Raw genomic sequence first — 23050 nt, 5'->3', positions numbered from 1 at the left:
TTAAAAAATTGAACAAAGTAATATTGACAAATATTTGATATTTTGTTTTTGGCAGTACATAAACAGAGGTCGTGTTATCCGGTGCAGACATAAACTCGTCGAATAGAAAATGTTTTATTCTACCTTAAAACGCCGTTGCAAATACTTTGCGGTTGCTCTGAGTCTCTAGCAAATTTTTCAGCTTACCAGAAATGAACTATAGATTATACTGACTAGAAATATTTTCACATTACTTAAAATCATCCTGGTTTATCTTCCGGTGAATTTTCGGGGCTTGTATAAACTGAATTTGTTGATATAAAAGGAAATTATATTCTGTCATGGCTGCTATACACTTATCAAAATAAAGGAAAGGACAAAAGAATAAAAAAAAAAATGGAGAGAATTTCGGTGCACGTAACATTTTTATTTTCACTTTGCTCTCCAATGGATATAAAACACGAATTCATATATCATGTGTGTAGTCATGCATGTGGGGAAATAGTTGTCATTTCAAAAAATAGAATTCCGCTGACTGTCACCTGACATGGTATGACACATTGCAGAAATAGACTGTATAAACAAATGAATTATACTGCACAAAACTATTTTCAGGGTCATCTCCTGTGATCTTAGTAACATGTAAGTATGTAAGCTTTATTTTGAATTTTCTTGAAAACTTTCATTTTTAAAAAATATCGTTTACAAGATTCTGCTCAAATAAATCTTAAAAAGACGTGTTAAGTCATCAATTAAAATCATCATTCATTTTACATTCATCTAATACAAACATATTTGTATGGAAACCCGTTTTATCAATAGTTCAAAAGAAAAATCTCCAGATGGAAAAATAATTTGTTTTCGATGCTGTGGAATCATCACTGTTCGTGGAGGACCAATGTTCGTGACTTTCGTGGGTAACCCTTGCCCGTATATTTACACCCTCCCTACAAACGTATTTACCATCATTTGTTTTATATTTACTAAAATTCTCACAAACTTGCAACCAACGAAATAACGTCCTACGATCCAAGAGGAATTTTCATACCGACAAACATAAACCCCAAGAAATAAAAGTTTTTAATACATACGCGGGTAGGTTAAGGCAACTCCGAGTTTAATAATTGTCGATATTATTGTCATTTTAAAAAAAATGTTTATTTTTATGAAAACAATGCTAAATGTTAATATCAAGTGAATGTTCATTATGGATTTTAGTACTGCTCCTGTCGCTCTTTGAAGCTGCCGTGCAATGGTAGAACCTCACAGTAAAGGAAGGAGTCTTTCTGGTTTTCGACATGTCAAAAGTAAAATTGATGAAAATTAATGTTCTTTAAATCAAGATGAAAGAAAATTAAAATATCATATTTTTCGTTCTTTTTTTTTACTATCACACAACTTGCCATAGAAATAGTAATCAAACTTTTAAATACAATATTTTTGATGGAACGTTGGCGTAGGAAAATATCATGTTTTTGCAATTCAGTATTGCTGTAGATTCATGAGTCTATTTAGCATTTTGAAAACAATAACATTAATTTTTGATTTTTTTTTTCTAATATGAACTAATGATAAGATACTTGCGGTTCAGAATATGTTTTTAAAATATGATTGGCCTTTCAAATTACATTTTAATAAGCTTTTTAAGCGCTCATTCTATAAATAGATTTTTGTGTAACAATAAAAAATATTGTAATATTGGGAGCATCAAACATAATAGAAATATCTTCAAAATTTAAGAAAATTAGAGAAAATGCGGTCTAAGCAATAACATTTAAGTTTTAATGTTTATTCCGATTAATAAGTATACGCTGATAGACATTCTAATGTTCTTTCATTGCATTGAAGAATAGAAACTTCATACCTTAAACAGATGTCTATATAACTACAGATAATTACATTCATTCTAATGTTCTTTCATTGCATTGAAGAATAGAAACTTCATACCTTAAACAGATGTCTATATAACTGCAGATAACTACATTCATTTTTATCTTCCTTTAAGTTGAGGGAAATTATTGTGACCTTGACCGGACCTTTATGCGAAAGGTCAAATTTGATTAAACTGATATATAGATTATATGATCTGTTTGACAGTGACAAAATTTCACGAGTTTCTTAATATAAGGTTTCTTGAGTGCAATATGACATCATGTTGCTTATTGTGACGTCTTATTGATCAGTGGAAATTTTTCCTCATTCACCCCTGAGAGTTGCATTACCATTCCCGCAGAAAACTTGTTAGAGCATGGTGGTCGTGTAATTTCTATTTATAAAGCGCGCGATATTTAATATGGTTTACGATGTTACCGTTTGGGCGAGCGCAGAAGAAACCACACATTTGTAATCATTGTTAAATGCAACCAGTGGACTTTCCCTAGCCAAAAAACTTTGGCTTTGTCTCGAAAACTTTTACCACCGCAAGGAACCCGAAGTTATCAAACTTTTATTCCAATGGTCCCTTCCTAGGTTTTTACTCTTAACAAACTACCACTGAACATTAATACAATGTTAAACAGACTTACTAAAATATTTTGATAAACAAAAAGCCGTTTGGTTTTTTTTATGTAAATACAATTATTTTTTATCGATCATTAAAATCAGTAAACAATAAATTGTGTGTCTGTGTTATTTTTCATTCTGTTCCTTGCTGTTACCTGTGTTTTAATTATTTTCCTCTGTGACATCAATTTTTTTTAAGCTCTATATGTAGACATGTGCCCTCACTCTTTTTTGGTGTATGATATCCAATATTTTTGAAAGGTTTGACCACATATGCAACTATAACAAATACATGTAGATATTTTAACAGTTCAATTGTTTTCCTTTTATTTATTCATTACAGAATGACATGGCTGCACGTAGATCTAATAATAATTGGACTTTTCTTTTTTAATAATTTTTGTCACCTACCTAACGTATGCATATATGATTGCATGTGTATTTACTAAGCAAAAAAATTATCAAAACAAAACTAATCAGCCAAAGAGTCACCGTTAACACTGATACTGAATACTTCCTACACGTTACATCCAATACAGATGCTTGATCCACCTCTAAATGTATCGCGGGAAATTAAAACGCGAGATCACTGTGACGTCATACTTAACTTTCTTTTGCGCTCGACAGTTTTCGTAAATATGTCGGACAAATTCGGGGAAGGAAATGACGTCATATGTCAGCAAAAGTTCAGATAGGTACAGTTTTTTTTTAGGTAAGCATATTGGTTGCATACTTTGGTGTTTTTGAAGGACTTTTTATTGGTAAATGAAAATAATGTATGCGATTTACAGGTAAGAATTTTCCTTAGAAACGCTTCCTGTTCCGCCATGTTGCTATGCACCGCAAAGGATCACTGGGATAGTAGAACGTTTCACGCGGGTCCACAAAATTTTCTTTGAACAATGTGCAGATTACAACGCGAATTTCCTCCGTTCGTACACGTTGTCTATGGAGCTCGCTACGCAAGCGGCGCTTCGCGCCGCCTCGCTGCGCTCGCTATTAATAAAAAGAACTGTCCTTACAAACTAGTATACAAATTATTGACCATTTAAAAGGTGTATCAAATTGAAAGATATCTTCCGTTTTTGAAAAAAATACGGTTTTACGTGTTATATATACATATTGAATTTTTTTTAATTACGTGAGAGATAGGTAGAAATTTTCAAATGTCTCTCCATTAAGAATTACTTTTGAAAATTAAAAAAATAATTTATTCACGTTAAAAGAATTTCTAGCGTTTTGGTTAAAGTTATTTGAATTTATTGACTCATTCTGAGATATCACCTGACAAGTGTACAATCATGTATGAGTCTAAAATACATAATTTTAAAGAATAAAAGGTGTGCATTTCTATCTTATTTTTAAAAAAGCGCTCCAGTTTTTTTCTTTACTGAAAGAGGTTTTTGATCTCAAATTAATTATATAATTGATTGATAAATAGATTTCAAATAAACTTTCTTGGTTTTTTTGCAGTTTGGAGATGGGAAACATCTTGCAATATTTCTTAAGTGAACCACCAGAACTTGAGGACGCTTTAATAAGCTACGCCTGGAACTCACGTAAGACAAACAAATTGTAATTCTACATTTTAAAGTACATTGTACCATGCAAGTGTTTAGCATGCATGGATCCGGATATTTCTTTAAGGGGTATGATTTCGAGGAAATGTTTTGTTTTCAAGGGGGAATAGATCCCTATTTTAGGTTATTTGTGAATTCAGTAATAATAAGTATGAATATTCTGTCGTTTGGGGGGTGGGGGGATACCTGAGTTTCGGATTTGTTTTCATTACGATCTTCCATCTAGATCCCGACATGTAGAGTACAAGTATAACTTCAAAAATCTGAACGTGCAAATTAAATGCTTGGTTTAAAAAAAAAACACTGCAAAATGTATCGTCATGTTTGCTCAGTTTGTTCAATGTACCTTATGTGGCTCCCTTCTCAGCAATATTTTTATTTAAAGTGGCGGATTCAATTTTCAAATTTAAGATACCAACGAAATGAAACGTATCGTGGGTCTAACTATCGACATTGTCAGAAACTAAAGGCTTTTCTACATAGAAATCCTGTGTGTCCAGTTGTGTAATATAAAGAAAACCTATAAAACAGAGTTCCTACAATGAATTACATGATTTATCAACCACTTAAGACAATTGATCGATTGTGATAGTATGTTTTCCAATGTTAAGAGACTTAATTAACATGTTTAATGTAATCAAAACTTGCACAGTAGATTTGTAAGTACACATGTAAGTATGTTACATCGTGTCTTATCACTTAACTATTCTTTATTACAAAGTTTACTATGAAAGTAAACAATGATTTAACTAGTTATGACAATGTTCCACCAAAGTTTAAGGTTCCTCATTCAATTTATGATGATTTTCTTTGATATATTTGCACTTTGCAGTATATTTTGAAATCATCTACATTTTAAAATTGGTAAGAAAGTATAACCAAAACAGACAGTGTTTTAAACATTGGAATCTTAAAATAAATATAATTTACACCCATTTATTAATCAAAGAGATGTAGAAATGAAAGGATACGTTTCTAGAATTTAATCAAGGCAGAAGCAGCTTCTGATGGCTTGGTTGCATTTTTTAACAAATCGTAATTTTGATTATCTTTTTTTTATCATTCATGACCTGCTATGGGCTCCATCCCCTCTGCCACTACCAAGGCTTTGCCCTCGATCAAATAGGGCTTCAGGGACCCCAGACCCACTGGTTTTTATATATTAATTACTGTCGGCCCCTGACGTCAAATCATGGATCCTCCTCAACTCAGAGGTTAAAATAATATTAAATACAATTAAATTATTAGTATAATATATTGTAAAATAAATACAATTTAAAAAAATAAAAAAAATAACAAAACATGTCTTAACTGTGTTACATGTATTTTCTGATCAGAATCTCTTCAGTATATACACCACTTTGTCATAATACGTTTTCGTTCGATTTAGATTTTTTGCTGTTCCATATAGATTGTTCAACAAAGATCTATATCTTTAATCAAGTATTACATGAATGTGAGAAACAGATGCATGTAAGAATTCATTTCAATCATAAAAATAAAAGTACCATAATAAACAGCATGTCTCAACTAAACACGCCCAGTGAGTAAACTCTGAGTCATAATCTCATTTCATTTAAATCATTGTTATGACGCCTTCGTCCGAGTGCTACATATACATCCAATGCAAGTCAAAAAAAGGAAGCACATAGTATTATTTCAATAAATATATTTGATATTAATAAGTAAAAAAAAACCAATTACCTCATGGATTAGCGCATTCCATCAATTATCATTTTATTACAGCAAACGTTGTATTTTTCATGTTTAATAGCGACTTTGTAAAAAAAACGGTGTTAAACAGAAAAATCTCACACTGGACAAAGTTTTAAATGTACATGTATTACAGACTTATACTCTGTCAAAAACATTGTTTAGTGTTCCTTGACTGTAAGACAAAATACGTACAGGTATGGTATCCGTTCAATTCTTTTTCATTGTATTCAAACATCATTGAATAAATACTTCTTGAATCATAAAAAAAAAAATGAAAACCAAAATGCTTTTTGATTGCAAACAAAGTAATTCTATGATTAATATCCCTAAATCTAGGAAAATTTGACCAAATAAAAAAAATTCGTAAGTAAATAATTGAAAAGTACGTTGATCTATAATCATGCACAATCATTGGTAAATTTTACAGACAATTTTACATATAAGAAAATTTTTAAATATTTTTCTCATATTCTTATTTTTATTTTATATGATTTATGTTAAGGATTTTGTTTTACAGTGCGATTAAAAAGTGTCGACACTCTTATCATAAATAAGGTAACCTTATGGACGAGAATATTTGGATATACAGAGGAGAATGGAATGGAAGTTTACAAAGAATATACTCCTTTAGTTATAGCCTGCATGTGAGTTAATTGTACACTATATAATGCCTGGAATAAAATGGTGCATTCACAAACAAAATCACATTATCTATATAGGAGGAACTACCAAACACAGATAATTGTGTCTTAAAATTAACTTGCATATAGAAGCTATTATCTATATGGAAGAAATTACCAAACACAAGTAATTGTGTAATTAGATTTTTACTGTTTGGTGTTTTTGGTCGTGGCAATAAAAGCAGTTTGAACATTTGAATGTCTATAATTAGAATGTAAGGTGGTAGCAGCAGCAGCAAGAAGCACAAAATGAGCAGCAGCATCAAATCAATAGTATTTGATTGTTCCGGGTTAACTGCGAACAATATATATGTTAATTATTTACACAAACTTGTCACATTAGTTGAATGGTTTAAGGTTACCCCACAAGGGGAGCCCAATTCAACTCACCCACGACCAAAAGCCATCTATTAAATTTATGATTATAATGCTTTAGGGATACCCTATTTAGTATTAAGTTGCATTGTTTGTATGTGAAATAACCCTTCATTGGCGTTCGGCCGGAAATACGGTCTCAAGCCCTTTCCGGAAATATTCAAGGCCCCACTGAATGTCACTCAAGAATTTGTTGTTACCCAAAGGATTGAGATGCACATTACCATTGCCCCGAAAACTGGTTGATGTTCCCAATAATATCTTTGTTTTAATATATGCCCCAAGCCCTGTTTTTGACATGATGTTGCCTTATTGTCTCCATAGCTTCAAGATCTGAAGAATATCTATAAGACTTGCGTGGCAATATTTGCGACCAAACTAACTTAGTCTTCGGTAGGCTGGTTATGCTCTTGGACATATGTTCTATCAACTCAGCGAGGAGCCAGTCAGAGTCACCTTAATCATTACCCCCACAATGATTAACAAGAAAGTCAGGGGCTTACTCTAATCTAGTAAGATATATGACCTTTTTTTCATAGGTCAGTGAAATTTAATCCGGCATAACCATGCCACCATATTTCTATTTTCAATTTTTTCAACCCCAAGTTAATCCCTCCTGTTCTAAGCATGGCTGCCAGAAAGACATGTTTAATAATGGAAGACCCCACACACCATACTGCAGAATCTGAAAGCAGAGAGTTTAACAGCTAACTACTTTAATAGGGCAACGAATATAGGATTTACAAATTTGTGATTTCCATCTGCCTGACTCTCAAATAGAATCTGAATGGCAACCTTGCTGATATGCAGCGGTGGCAGCCCCTATCCGAAAAGAATGTACTTTGTATCGATGGCTATGCAGTCCTAGCGCTTTAGGCCTAATGGCTTTATTTATAACTGCTGAGAACTGAAATCTAGTGAATAGGCTACCATCAAATTGACAGAATAATAGACTGTTAATTAAGGGCCTCATAGACATAAAGGCTAACATATACCTTACTGGACAATGAAAACTGGAAGATTTTTCAATGCAAAAAGCTACCCCTCTCAGCCTCTGCCAAATTGGTCGTCCTTTGATTGCCTTATGGTCAAAAACATGTTGGACTTGTCTAGTGCAAAATTGATGTCCGATACATTAATGATAGTGGCTGGACTATTGCCTTTGGAAAATTTTAAATTAAAAAGATTGTAAGAATTTTTTTTAAATATGAACGAGCTAAACTTTTTGCTACCTTTTAGCCCCAGTTGATTTTGAAAAGGGTTTGTATACCGAGCCGATTAGAATGATGAGCCCGAGCCAAAAGGCATCTATATAACATGCATATGGATGCTATTATATCACATATCTTCTCCGAAAGGATTAATTTTATTTCCTTTCATTTTATAACAGATTGTTAGTTTGCATATTTTAGCCTTATCATACTCTCTCTCTCTCTCTCTCTCTCTCTCTCTCTTTATATATATATATATATATATATATATATAAATGGGACATTTGTCAAATTATGTCATAGATGATTATTCAAAAAATTGATTAAATTTATCAAGATTTTATTTATGTTTATTTTGTGCTTGAAAAGTTTTGAAATAACGTAACAACGTGATGGACAGCTGTTTGTAATACATGTTCCAACTGAATTTCAGGTATAGGGAATTAAAACTAGCCACTGATCTTATAAAACTTGGTGCAGACGTAAACTTACAAGTTCGTCCTAGGGATATGCAATTTCCGTCCGAAGAGGGTGTCCCACCATTGTATTTTGCAACAAATGTTGGAGATGTAGAGATAGTCAAATTATTGTTGAATTCAGGTAGAGCTCGTTTTTCCCCCTTTTTTTTTTGTTTTACATATAAATGAAATAAAAGAAAGGAATAATTCTTTTTGACAATCTTTATTCTATAGATCTCACCAATGATCTATATCATCATTACAATTAGTAATTTGTCTGATTTTGTAATGAAATGTTTCTCAATGCATGTTTTATAATATGTTGTTCGTAAGTTCAAATCAAATAATTTTACTTGACTCTATGTTCATCATTTTTTTTAAAATTCTCAATTAATTAACACAATGTTTTAAAAGGGGGGGGGGTTGTTTGGTTTGTTATTCAGCGTTATTTCTTGTCATGAACTTATATATTTGTTGAATATATAGGGGCAAATGTAAATGGATTTCAAGGTCGTCGGCAGTGTGTCGAACTTGAGGAACCCGAGGAAGAATTGTACAGTATCTTTGATCACGTTAGACGAACTTATTCCCGGTATAATAAAGACTGTTACCGCCCACAACACTTCTTGGAACTTTATCTTGAGGCCGGGGCAAAGTTGAACACAACCAGATGGGGACCTTGTCTGTTTTTTGGGTAATTATAACAGATTATATTCTCAAAATATCACCTCGTTCTTATTATGCGAAAACAGAAAAGAGGGAGAGAATTTCGTCTTTATCACAGTTTGTCAGTCATTCTGTCCCCATTCCGATTTCCAAACAAGTTTGAAAACTTTCTTTGTTTGCTCAGTTCTTATATTAAGGTCCTCCGTTCGCCAAGTTTTTTTCCTTTAAAATGTAATGTGACAAAAATGCGTAAATAGATGTTCTTCAAAAGGCATAGGCACAAACATTGCAATAACACTCAAATTAACATATATAGTGTAGCGGATAGTGGATGGAATATTTCACTTGTGGATACAAGCACCAAAGTTTGCATGAAGGTTCCTTGAACATTACTTGATCATAAAATATCGTTGGCCATTCAAGTTTTGGTCATTTTTAAGATGGCCGCCTCTTATTTCAAAATGGCGTCTTTTTCATAATGTTTTCATGATATTTTAAATATTTCTGGGTAATGTTTTTATTTTCTGTGAAATTATGAAGAAGAATTTGTTGTATGATATAATTTGATGTTCATTTCATATATGAACACTCTGCGCATGCGTTCAAAAAGATGCTGCAGCTCATTTTTTAATGTACATGATCTAATCGTCTAAGCAGTTGCACTGCAAAGAGCAGTGCAAAATAATTCGGACTTGAAACATTTGCATTCCCCAGAAAAACTAATATTACATCAACATTTCAGTAGTTCTTAACATGAAGCCGCCATTGGTGGTAAGGATGTCCAGTGTGAAATCTGAAAACCGTAATCTTTATCCCAACCCTATCTGGAAAGGGATGGTGAGTTTTATTACTTACATAGTAACCGACCCAATGTATGTTTAGCTTGCAAAACAGATCTCTTAATATGCTCTACAAGAGCAGCTTCTGAGGGATCGAGGGATGCTATTGTACGGACGCTGCTTACGAGCAAAGAGGTCAAGGCGCGTGTCATTTACTCTATTAGCAGTGCTGGACCGAACATACATGATGTGTACAAATTGATTATATGTTCTGTCACACAGTCACAAGGAGAACTTAAAAATCCGAATACCTCTGCAACGCTCTCAAACACATTTCAGCCTTCCATGCTGTCATTTTACATGTCCCATCAAATACGGACTCTGTATCACAATCCGTGAATGCATGAAAGAATTAAAGTGCTTTTGAACTTGGACCCACTGACCAAATATTATCATGAATTGGTATCGATCGCAAATTCCTGCCCTTTCACCCATAACTCATCAACCCTCAAATCATCAAAAACACCCACACCAATAACAACAACAATCTGTATCCGAACTTGATTTGTTACTACCCAAGGCTTCATGTTTTGTATGTAGGAACATACAAATGTCAGCTTCTTCATGGTTTCAAGATGATACAAAGTCTGTATCTATAGCTCTGTTACTGACAACATTTTTCCTTAGTTACAACTATAGTAGTTTCTGTCGTTATAGTTACAGATACGATTTTGTTTGCTAAAAACCCAATAGTTCAGTTTTTTCTCGATACACCAAAAAAAGAGTTCCAAGTCTACTGTTTCCAGTTACCTACCCTCTAGATTCTTTGACAGTCAGCAATATCGCACCATCATCACCTTTTACAATTGCACTGTTCTGCTCATGGGCTTGTGCAATGGCTATGCTTCAAAAATTCAGTGATTCAGTTTTTCTAATGGTAAAGTTTCCAAACAAAAAGCTGATTCTTCAAAGACATAGTTAGCAAATTTAGAAGATGACTGTAGCCTGTTATCTAGACTTTTATTTCCTGTCAGAGCAATGAGATTTACAAGAATTTTTGGAATATAAAACCAGAAATTCCCCCCCTCGCTTTCTCAAAATGATTTTTTGAATACTTGTGTGAAATCTTAGTCGATGCCTATTTTGGAAGCTAGTCAAGTATTGCCAAACAGTGTACCGACAGTTCCCTCACTTGTTATTGACGGTCCATCATTATAGTTAATTCAAAACAACCGAACAATGTCAAACCTTTGATAACTATGCCAATGACATTATCCTAGCGCACTTCGCTTGCGCAAGGCTATTGTCTTCGATGTTTACAAAGATGATAACCATTAACTTGAAGGTGAAACTAGAAGAAAAAGAGGCATTAGATCTAGACGGAAGATAACTAGAAACACTAGACCGCCAAACTCCTGGAACACTTTTTTTCGGTGTAACGAGAACAAAACAAGACCATCTGGATTTAAGCGGACCAAATCGTATCTGCTACTATTACGACAGAAACTACTATAGTTGCAACAAAGGAAAAAATGCAAATCAATGCAAAATGCAAATGCAAAACATGCAGACGTGAGTACTATCAATTCAATAATCACAGTGGGTTCGGATACAGATTGTTGTTGTTATTGGTGTGGTTGTTTTTGATGATTAAAATGATGATGAGTTATGGGTGACATTTGGAAAGGGCAAGTATTTGCGATGGATACCAGTTCATATCATTGTTGGATCACTGGGTCCAAGATCAAAGCATTGTCATTCTTTCATGCATTCACGGACTGGGATACAGAGTTCGCATTTGTTGAGACAGGTAAAATGACAGAATGGCAGGCTGAAATGTGTTTGAAAACATAACAGAGGTACTCAGATTCTTAAGTTCTCCTTATGACAGTGTGACAGAACATATAATTAATAAACCAGAAGAATTTGTACACATCATGTACATTCGGTCTTGCACTTCCAATACAGTAAATGACACGCATCTTGGCCTCTTTGCTCGTAAGCAGCTTCCATACAATGGCATCCCTCGATCCCTCAAGATTAATTGTAGAGCATATTAAGAGATCTGTATTGCAAGCTGGACATACTATTATCGTGTGAAATGTTCCCCTTGGACATGACACATTTTCCCTTGTCACTGGCGTTGAGTGACTTTGATCCGGACACCCTTAATTGACACTCAATTTATCTTAGTAATCCGTTAATTAAAGTAGCTCTTTATATTTACTTTTCTATTATTCTCTATTGTTAAAAATGTTTTGTTATCTATATGTAATTGTTGGCCATGTTTAATTATTCGACAATTGGAGAGCGACGGTCAAGGCGCTCGTACCACCGACTCCCGATATCGCGGAATATTGAAATAAGTTGCGGAGTTTTAATTAATCTTGTAAAACGAATACCAACCGACTTGTGCATTTTCTATGGGTCACAATACATTGGGTCAGTTACTATGAAAGTAAAAAACCACAGCATCCCCTTCCAGATAGGGTTGGGATAAGATTGCGGTTTTTTCGGTTTCACACGGGACATCCTTACCATCAATTACGGCTTCCTGTCAAACACTTCTGAAATGTTGATGTAATATTAGTTGTTCTAGGGAATGCAACTGTTTCAAGTCCGAATTATTTTGCACTGCTCTTTGCAGTGCAACTGCTTAGACGATTAGATCATGTACATTAAAAATGAGCTGCAGCATCTTTTTAAACGCATGCGCAGAGTGTTCATATATGAAATGAACATCAAATTATATTAAACAACAAATTTTTCTTCATAATTTCACAGAAAAAAAAAACATTACCCAGAAATATTTAAAATGAAACATTATGAAAAAAGGCGCCATTTTGAAATAAGAGGCTGCCATCTTGAAAATGACTAAAACTTGAATGGCCAATGATATTTTTTGATCAAGTAATGTTCAAGGAACCTTCATGCAAAATCTGGTGCTTGTATCCACAAGTGAAATATCTTGCTGAAGCTGCTACACTAATATCTACCCATAGCGAATGAAATAGATATACATACAGCACAGGGAAATTCACCATCTTGGAGCTCTACCTTTGCCCGGCCTTGGAGTTAAGACCTCTGGAACCCACTTACCTAGCAGTGAGCGGCAACCGTTTTTATCATTCGGCCATTTTGGCAAGACAAAAATCTTGCTTTCGGTGACGAAAATCTATATATAATATATGATTTGTTGAATGCACAATCAGGGAATGTCGTCTGTCATTTCCAGTCATCATCGGAAGTGAAACAAAAGAGATTGTTGTTCCTTGTGAACTAGGACATCACATGACCCCTTGGTCATCCCTACCCCAATTATGGCCTCGCTTTGTTTGCATGATATATGTATAATGGCCCGATTATAGTTACATTTTGATTAGTTTTTTAAATTGGTTTTAATGTGCAGCCTCATGTGTGCCCTCCAGAGAACATTTGACTTTTGTTACTTTTATCCTCAAGTATTTACGTATTACTTATCAATTTTAAATAAGCACTTATTTACGATAGGGTTAGTTATAGACTCGATCAGTGTTCCTATAAATAAAGGTAAGACATTGAGAGGCGGGATGAAATTTTATGGTGCAAATTTATCTGTACCATTCCATTAAACAGAAATTTTCATTCATTGAGTTCAACTACGATTCCCTTTTTATTAACAGGTGTTAAAGTTATTTATTTTTGAAAAATTCTCGCAATTATGGTCATGTTCACATGTACACCGGTGTGTTGTTTTACGCAAATGGACCCAAAATGAATCCTAAGATTATAACATACAGCTGAATTTAAAGTTGATGAAAAAATTCATTCAAAACGACTCGGTTTTTAATACTTTTTGGTTTTGTACGTTTAAAAATAATTTTCTCCAGACCTATTTATCACAAAATATAATTGTTTTAGAATTAGGGCGTGGGTGGGTGCCGGTAGGGAACATGTATTTCTTGTGCAATGCTCGAAGAATGCTTGTTTATTTAAACAGATCTAGATTTCAGAATTATTCCTGTGTTAAAGACTGCTTAATCATTACATACAAATTATTTATTTCACGCCGGTTTCATCTTTTCTTCAAACGAAACTCTATATATTGATAAATGGATATCATGACAATAAGAACTAAATCCTCTAATTTGTTAGAGGACGGCAATGTCAAAAAATGGTGATACAGGATTCAAGAGGATTGTAATTTTATTATCTTATATCGAACATATACTTTATTTTATACGTAGGTAACCTTATGAGATCCAACCTTCGACAAAGCATGTTTGTGTTGAATACACAACTTTAACATGTTTACACTCATACGAGAGCAGTTATTAATGAAAGATAAGACACTCTGAATGGTTTTGGGGTTTAGATTTATAACGTTTGTAACGATTAATTCGTGTTTTTATTCCAAAATATATAGGAGAGGAAAAGTCTTCAAACCCATACACGAAACATCGAGTATTTCACCTGGTCTTAATTTCAAATGTGACAGTGCAATCCTACTTCTACAGCATGGTGTGGATCCAAACATGTATAACATAAGCGATGTCTGGTTTCAATTTTCTAGACACACTCGCTATTCGTGTTTCGGTGGTTGTGTCAAGTTTAGCGTTATTTTGGAGACGTTTTTGGCGGCTGGGTATCATTTCACAAGTGTCGACCACAGCAATCGAGTCATCAGAGAAAAACTGAGACGTTTTGGTGTAAATGTTGCCGAACCAAACAGCTTGAAACAGATGTGTAGATCAGCAATAAGAGAACGTTTAAGGAAGAGTACTAAGGATACAACGATATTTCCAGCCATTGATACCTTACATATTCCAACATTAATGAGAGATTACTTAAAACTCCTTGATATCATCGACATTGACAGCTTAGATGGTCATTGTCGAGGTGGTCCTGTACATAAATAGGTATAAATACAATACAGTAAAACACGGTTATAGCGAACACGCTTATAATGAATTGACGCTTACAGCAAAGTGAATTTCATTCCCCAAGTCTCTATTTCATGTTGTAAACTTGACGGATATAACGAATTACGCTTTTAACAAAGTACTATTGCCCGTCCCTGGGACTTCTTTATAAGCGTGTTTTACTGTAATACAATAAATACAAAAATCTCACAAACTTTTAGAAAGTATTAGATTTAGGAAGCATGATCTCCATATGAGATGTTTAAGTTTACAAATTTTAATCCTTTTTTCCATTATTATTTATTTACAATGCATTTCTAAGGTACTTGTTATGAGTAACCTGAATTTTAATGCCATGAACAACCAGGTACAATAGAGATACGATGCCCACAAACCTTTGTTTTGTAAACTGAGCTTGTATAATGTTTTTGGCTACGTCGGTTGTTTACTAAGTATTAATGTTCGTTAACACTTAATTTGATTTAGATTTTTTTTATCATTTGCAAGTTTCTTATCTTTTCAGTTTGATAGTTTAATATTTTCTAATGTTTTCAAATCTCATTTATTTTAAATATGGAACTTTGTATCTGGCAACTGTGTTTACAAAACTGGATGTTTTTTAATATAACAAATAGTATTATGCTTTGTATATTTTGCGTAAAACTTTACAGTATGACATTTGATAGTTTTCTGTCTTTTTAAATGTATGGCATTGTACCTACTCTGTTTAACATTTTTATCCATTATAAAAATTTTAAGATAAAAATATGAACATTTTAATTACATCAAAATGTTATCACGCCCAATAGATACGGGTGAAGTTTTATGATTTAATCTTGATACGTTGATGATAAGTCAAGAGCTGCTTTAAGTTTAAAACCAGTCATTTTGTCAAAGTCGGCTTTTTTGAACGGAACGCTACATTTATGTAAATCTGTGATGCAAATTTGATAAATGCCTGATTATTTATGAAAGGTTCTGTAGAGTGAAAGAAACCAATGATTTAATAATCTTTCCCTGGGTCTCATTTGTTTTAGCTCACCTGAGCTGAAAGCTGATATGCTTTGGAAAAAAAATTGCCAAAAAACTAAGATTCATTTGGCACTTCGTATATGGGTAAAGTCTTGCATCTTGACTGGTCCATTCTTAGGTTCGTATAAATAAATGTATTATAGCATACAATTAACAGAGATATTATACCAAGACATGGCTGCCGTACATCTGTTTACGAAATTCAAGGTATGGCTAACGATTTAATTCTAGTGCTTGATATAGGATGTGGGCAAGACAATAACAAACTGTCAACCATCTCATAAATCCATAAAACGAAGTACAAATTCAAAACAGAGCAACACGGACCTCTAAAAAGATAGAGGTAGGATTAGGTGCCTAGGAGGAGTGAGCATCCTCTGTTGACCGTTCACACCCGCCGCTTTGTCACAATTGAGCACATCATAATCGAGGTAAATGTTAAAATCGGGAAAATGTCATTATAGGAAAAAATGAAACATTGATGATTTGGTTTGTTTGTGAAGGTCAAAATACCAACATTGAGCAAACACAGACCTCCAATTATTTAATCACTTGATTCTTTGTGTGTGATCATGCATGCGAAGAAAAAGTTGTCATTTCCAAAAATAGAAACTGGTCGGTCGCCTGACGTGACTTTTGTATGACACATTTCGGAGATTTACATAGGCAAATGAATGATAAAGTGAAGGTGTAAACAAACACACATAGCTAATCATCACACCTGTGGTGCGTTTTCAGGTAAGTATTTGTATTTAAACATTATTATTTATTTTTATAGAATAAATATTGTACCTAAAATCATTCCTGTAACAAAAATCATTCATCTACAAGCTTAATTAATCAGAAACTGCTTTAAATAACATGTTTACATACATCAAATTCAGTAAACATTAAGAAAGATTAAATTGTATGGAAACCCATTTTATCAATGACTTTAGGAATAAAATAATCTGATTTCGTCTTCGACTAGGATTAGGATAAATTTATTGACTAAGAGCATGTTCTTCATGTACATATTTTTGTCAAAAAATTTGAATATTTTTATCGTTAAAAAAAGGGGGCCCTTTTCTGCAAACTTCAAGATAGATCATTTAAAATTGAGAAAAAAAAATCGCATTGTTAAAAATTTTAAACAGTTATATATGTGGTTCATTTATTTAAAAAGAGCTTGGATTTTTTATTCTCAAAATAATAATATTATGCTTGCTTTATACCATTAGATTATAAACAGATTTTCATGATTGATGTTCTAGCTGTTCGAAGATGGGACAAATTTTGCAATATTTCTCGAGTGAACCACCAGTGTGTAAAAATGAAGAGGATTTACTAAATTACGCCTGGAAGTCAGGTAAGCTTACTTTAACAACTCCGAATAAGCATCAAAATTGATTTGTATCAAGACACAGTAAGCCAATATAAACATCTTGAAAACATTATATTTTGAAGAAGCAATATCTACTTTTTTCTGAACATTTTGTTTTTTCTTTTATTTACAGTGCGATTAAAATGTGTCGACACTCTTGTTAAAAATGAAGTTACCTTGAAGATGCGAGGAATGTATGGATGTTCCGAGAACAATGGAATAAAGGTCCTAAAAGAATATACCCCCCTTGTTATAGCATGCATGTGAGTTCATTTTGTAATAGACGATACCTGAACTTAAATTGTGTAAAAACAATAAAGTCAAATTACATCAAATATCTACGAGGGTCCATAAAAAAATACGAAGACTTTTGCCATAGCTATGTTATTTAGCATCATATCACTACTAAATTAAGTAGACATATTTAAATAATTTTTTTCAACCATTTGAAATAAAAAAAAGTTTATATATTCCTTTATTTCTAAGAATTATTTAGAATCTAATCCTGCAAAAATTAGGTCACGGCGCACGGTCAAACTTAGTGTTCTGTCAACAAAAAACCATATTATGTTGAAAGTAATATCTCCATAAATTGGGCTTAAAAACAAATAATATTGAAACCTAAAATTAAGAATTGTCATGATATACTTTGTACCAAATAATGACGGGATATGTAGATTTGTTGAACAGATATAAGTAACAAAAGACATTTAGTCGTCCTTAAAATTGATTAAAAACGTTAACGTCGCCGAACGTCACGGCGCAACGAAGAGTATAAACAGTATGGATTTAACTCGAAAAAAAAGCCGATAAAAACTGTGGAATGCTCAATGGTTGAAAAATAAGTATAAGGTTATTTTCACATTTGTTTTTAACTTTTGCATATTTTGCTGGGGTTGTGGTAACTGTATTTTGGACATCAAACAGACCGGAAGAGAGTAGAATATCTGTAAATATTTTGTCAAAAGAATAAACAGCGTCATCTGACACTTAGGGATTTTTTTTACTGTAAACGAAGATACATGCGGTAAAAAAGAAGAAAACTTTGAGGAACAAACTCATGATTTTCGAACAAATGTGAATAAATTAGACAAGTGATATAGTGCCGATTTAAATTGCATGGTGAAGAGCACAGAAGACTCAGGGTGATATAAGGATTGGATATTTCTTTTAATAACTGTACGTGCGTGACCTTGACTTCGTGTTTTCAACGTTACCGTGCGCCGTGGTGACAAAAAATGTTGGTTTTAAAATCGGTTAACTGAAATACCTCTTCATCAAATGGAATGAAACTACATATATCTATAAAATATGTGTTGCTGCATAACATAATCTGTAAGTTATGACTTTTATGAAACAATTATGATAGACAGCCCAATTGTTTTCGTATTTTTTTGATTGACCCTCTTACTACAAGAGAATTATTTTTGTAAACCATAGTTTAAAAATATAGTTATACTACACCTTACGGTAAATTTGCACACTGTCCAGACCTTAACCTATTCTAAATAAATATCATCAAATATACACTTTGTCACGTTGATTTCAAAATAGAACAAACAGGCTCAAGTCATAAATGACGATTTGATTATTTCTACAGTTGAAAATATTATGATTAAGGTGGTATGGAACACTTTCATGTCGTGACGTATTATTTATCGAAATATGCATTAAATCAAGTGTAATTTTATGAATAGTTTCTCTCCCAAAGTTGTCAGCTGACAGCGTAGAGCAGGGGTTAAACAGGTTCACTACGTATCAATTCAAATCCCTCTGGTGATTTAAAAATTTATACCTTTTCCTAAATATTTTAAACGTATTTTTTTAGTTAAATATTGTAAAATTTGAAAATTATAATTATAATAATTATAATGTACTTTAATTCACATTAATATCAACAAGTGTCAAATAATCCCTTAAAATTAATCTGGTTCTGTTCTTGCACATTGTGTGCTTAAAAAGTTCCAAAATATGCGTATTCCGCGGGTGTTTTTATTTTTTTTTTGTACATGTTATGCAAATTTACTGAATTTCAGGTATAGGGATTTGAAACTGGCCACTAAACTTATAAAACTTGGGGCAGATGTTAACCTATGTCCCCAGGAAAACCGATTTGCGTCTGAAGAGGGCGTTCCACCATTGTATTATGCAACAAATGCGCGAGATGCTGAGATGGTTAAATTATTGTTCAATTCAGGTAGAGATTTTACTTTAAAAGTTTTACTTACTTATTAAAGAAACAAAGAATTGATGTTGTTTTGTCTATAGTTTTATTTATTCACTGCATCAATGAACTTTATCAACACAATAAAGTTAGTTGTCTGGATTTATGATAAAATGTCTTTTTATTTCTGTTCAGATGTATACAATTCGTAATTTAAAATGAAATGAATTTAGAGAAAATTGCATATTCATTCCTAAATTATTTTTGATTCATTAATACATTGTTGTTTGTCGTTAATTGTTTTACAAGTAAAATATATCTTTGATTTATTGAACAGGGGCGGATGTAAATGGTCTCAAAGGTCGTCCACAGTGTTTGAACCTCCAGGAACCAGTAAACGAACTATACAGTATCTTTGATATCAACCGAGGAACTTATTCCAGGTCTGCTAAAAGCTGTAGACGACCGCAAGCGTCTCTTCGAGATCTCGTGGAACTTTATCTAGAGGCCGGGGCAAAGTTAAACACCACACGATGGGGGCCTTGTCTGTTTTACGGGTAAATAATTTGGATTGTTTTGTGCTGTTATTTCTATACATTATTTCTGTTGAATGTGATCTCTTAAGGACGACGGACCCAATTTATTTTCACAGTGGTGATTTTGTTCATAAAAATTTTACTTAAGTTAAAATTATCGATTTAGATTTTTAAAAGGGACCACTTCAAAATTTGTTTCTAAATTGAATATAATGGAAAAAGGCATTCTTGCAAATACAATAGAGTTTAAAAAAATCAACAATGAACTGTCTAACGAATTGAGACATAATACTAACATGATGATTTTAGTATCATTCAAAAGTGACAATGTCATCGACTTCGTCTTTTCGGAGGGATGCCAAAGTGCAGAGAGTTGATTTTCCTAAATTTTTCATAAACAGTACTGTGAACATTCTAAGAGTTATGCAGAACATTTTGAGAGTGGTTTAACATTTGTTATGATAAAATACTTCTAATCAAGAGCACAGGGGTGGTTATATTCTATCTTTAAAACATTGTCATGTAAAAAGGAAATTTGTGTGAATGTTAAGTAATGTTAAAAAGCACATTTAGTATGTCTCAGTCATACCAAGTTTAGCCAATACTTGTACCATAAAAATATGCATTGATGACGTAGAGCAGTTAAAGATGGCGTCAATAGCGATTTTTACAAGTGTTTTAGTGATTGTGTCGGATTACTGAAATTCAAATATTTATTACAATGTACAGACCCATCTTTAAGGTGCGCAATACGCAAAACAAATTAGATACGTTGTACTTAAGGTATTCGTGAGTCCTTTCCGGAGTTTTATTCTATCTAATCAAATTAAGCATTTGATTTAATTTGATAAAATTAAATTCAGTAAGCGACACATATAAAAAGACTGAGAAAGAACGATTAAAATAACAAACAAAACCCACAAAACCTTCGTTGATCTATTTTGTACACAAATTTCATCAGTGTATAATAAGACCTACATTTTGGAACCCAGCGGTTTCTTCGCCTCATCAACCTAGTCGATGGTAGTCCGTAAAATTCTGAAATGAATTTTAATATTTACATAATTGTAACGAAATAAAAACGGCAATGTCATTAAATTGTCATCCCTACTAGACTAAGCTTGCAAAGCACGACCTTTGGTGAGATAAAAGTAAAAAAAAGTTTGTGGTCAGAGCTGGTTACTTTTTTTGCTCGCCGTAGCAATCAAAACTGAGTGTGACGCAATTTGAAGTCACACCAACAAGTATCTGGTAACATTTAACTACACCACACCGTGGTATTTTAACTTTTCTATGAAACAAATTATAAATGCTTAATCATTACCAAAAAATTATATTGCACTAACTGCGTTTATGGTTTTCATATATATGTATACAGATTTATGCACGATTGTTCTTTTTCACATAGGAGAGGGAGAGTCTTTAAGGCCAACCGCCCAACGACTTTAAATATTCCTGGACCATATTTTAAATGTGACACGGCAATCCTACTTCTACAGCACGGTGTGGATCCAAACATGTATAACCTCAGTGATGTTTGGTTCCAGTTCAGTGGACACAATTGTTTTCGCTCGAATAATGATTGTGTACAGTTTAGTACTTTATTGGAAACGTTTTTAGGGGCTGGGTATCATTTAACTAGCGCCGACATAAACAATCGATTCATCAGAGAAAACCTGAAACGTATTGACGTTAATGTTGAAGAACCCGTCAGCTTGAAACAGATGTGTAGGTCAGCAATAAGAGAACGTTTAAGGAAAAGTTCTAAAGATACAACAATATTTCCAGCTATTGATACCTTACACATTCCATCCCAGCTGAAGGATTATTTAAAACTCCGCGATATCATCGACATTTGTAGCTCATCTATCCATTGTAGAGCTAATTTTTGAAAACGCAATGCAATTTGTTTCTTATTTCAAAAGGCGTAAATAAATATCTCGTACCTGAGATTTTATTGGATTTCTTAAAGTTACAGTAGTCAGTGACTTGATTTAGTTTTTAAAACATTCCTCGTTGCAGTTTGTAGTTGAAATCCATACCATTTACATGTAACAATTTGTAAAATCAAAATATCTCTGAAAGAAAAAAGACTGAAAGGATATAGAAAAATGGTGATGTCACAAACGTTGAACGCTGTTAAGTGCAACTTCAAAAGCTACAATTAAAGATCACGTTTGTGGCTGTTACAGTGGCTCTTCAATTAATTTGAAATTACCCATTTGATAATACAGTAATTTTTATGTATAATTCACATTTGCAGACAACGCTTGTTATTCAGTTTTTATGCACACACCGCTGCAGTTATGGGACTTTATCTTTCAAAAAATAAGGATCCAATGCTCAAAAGCAATTTCATATTATATATAAGAAAATATATCACTAATGATGATATTACTATACTATATCCTATCATACATGATTGTATTGTATCATACGATATGTGATATTATATAAATAGTGCCTGTTTGGGAGGGTAAGAGTTGAAATTGACACCCCGAGAAAACCATTGACAATGGTTTTCGAGGGGTGTGAATTTCAACTCTTACCCTCCAAAACAGGCAATATTTATTTTATTATACTGAATGTCTTAAATTCAAAGAAAACTGTACTGCTTTTATATAGAAATGACGTGAATTCTATGGCGAACCGTACGCGCATAATTTCCGCGCATGTAACAATTCGTTGTGTTACCCGTTGCCAACTGTGTTGCTAACGCTGAGGGTAATAGAGCGGATTATCAACTGCGTCAAAACCAGTCAGATTTCAGTATTTAACATAAAAGTATAATAATGTATTATATGATAGTTTATCATATGATATTGTATCGAGTATCATGTATTATTATCGCATGATTATGAGGGAGATATGAAGATGTTTTACCCAGTTAAAATCATTTCCGGAGGGCATATCATATACTACATTGTAACAGTAACTTGATCCAAAGGGTCAAATCACTTCGAGTTGCCAGGCGCGGATCATCAGGTCAAACGAGACGCGTCTTTTTAAAAGTTTTAATTACTAAACTTCGTTTTTAAAATAAACGGTATGACGTTTACTGATATAACGTTGCCCTCGGGAAATATGATTCACAGGGCGAAAAACCAT

The 23050-nt window shown here is 33.1% G+C and overlaps 1 protein-coding gene across 7 annotated transcripts; it reads left to right on the top strand.

The window, feature by feature from the left end:
* The first annotated feature begins 516 nt into the window (after positions 1-516).
* On the top strand, positions 517-22405 carry LOC117686270 (uncharacterized). Of its 7 annotated transcripts, none has more exons than XM_066082590.1 (11): positions 517-621; positions 3955-4040; positions 6295-6421; positions 8477-8643; positions 8988-9195; positions 14352-16310; positions 17133-17227; positions 17376-17505; positions 19279-19439; positions 19744-19963; positions 21351-22405. In XM_066082590.1, exons 7-11 carry the CDS (start codon positions 17143-17145, stop codon positions 21832-21834), a joined length of 1080 nt encoding a protein of 359 aa, XP_065938662.1. In that variant the 5' UTR covers positions 517-621; positions 3955-4040; positions 6295-6421; positions 8477-8643; positions 8988-9195; positions 14352-16310; positions 17133-17142; the 3' UTR covers positions 21835-22405. The 7 variants fall into 7 exon arrangements, with proteins under 7 accessions (XP_065938662.1, XP_065938661.1, XP_065938663.1 ...); XM_066082589.1 differs by having other exon boundaries at positions 17100-17227; positions 21351-22404; XM_066082591.1 differs by having other exon boundaries at positions 3955-4056; positions 17100-17227; positions 21351-22404.
* The last annotated feature ends 645 nt before the right edge of the window (positions 22406-23050 follow it).

This window comes from Magallana gigas, chromosome 4 (genome assembly GCF_963853765.1).
Source record: "Magallana gigas chromosome 4, xbMagGiga1.1, whole genome shotgun sequence".
NCBI lineage: Eukaryota > Metazoa > Mollusca > Bivalvia > Ostreida > Ostreidae > Magallana > Magallana gigas.
Note: the sequence above shows the minus strand (reverse complement) of the source record. Positions and strands in the feature narration are given on the sequence as shown.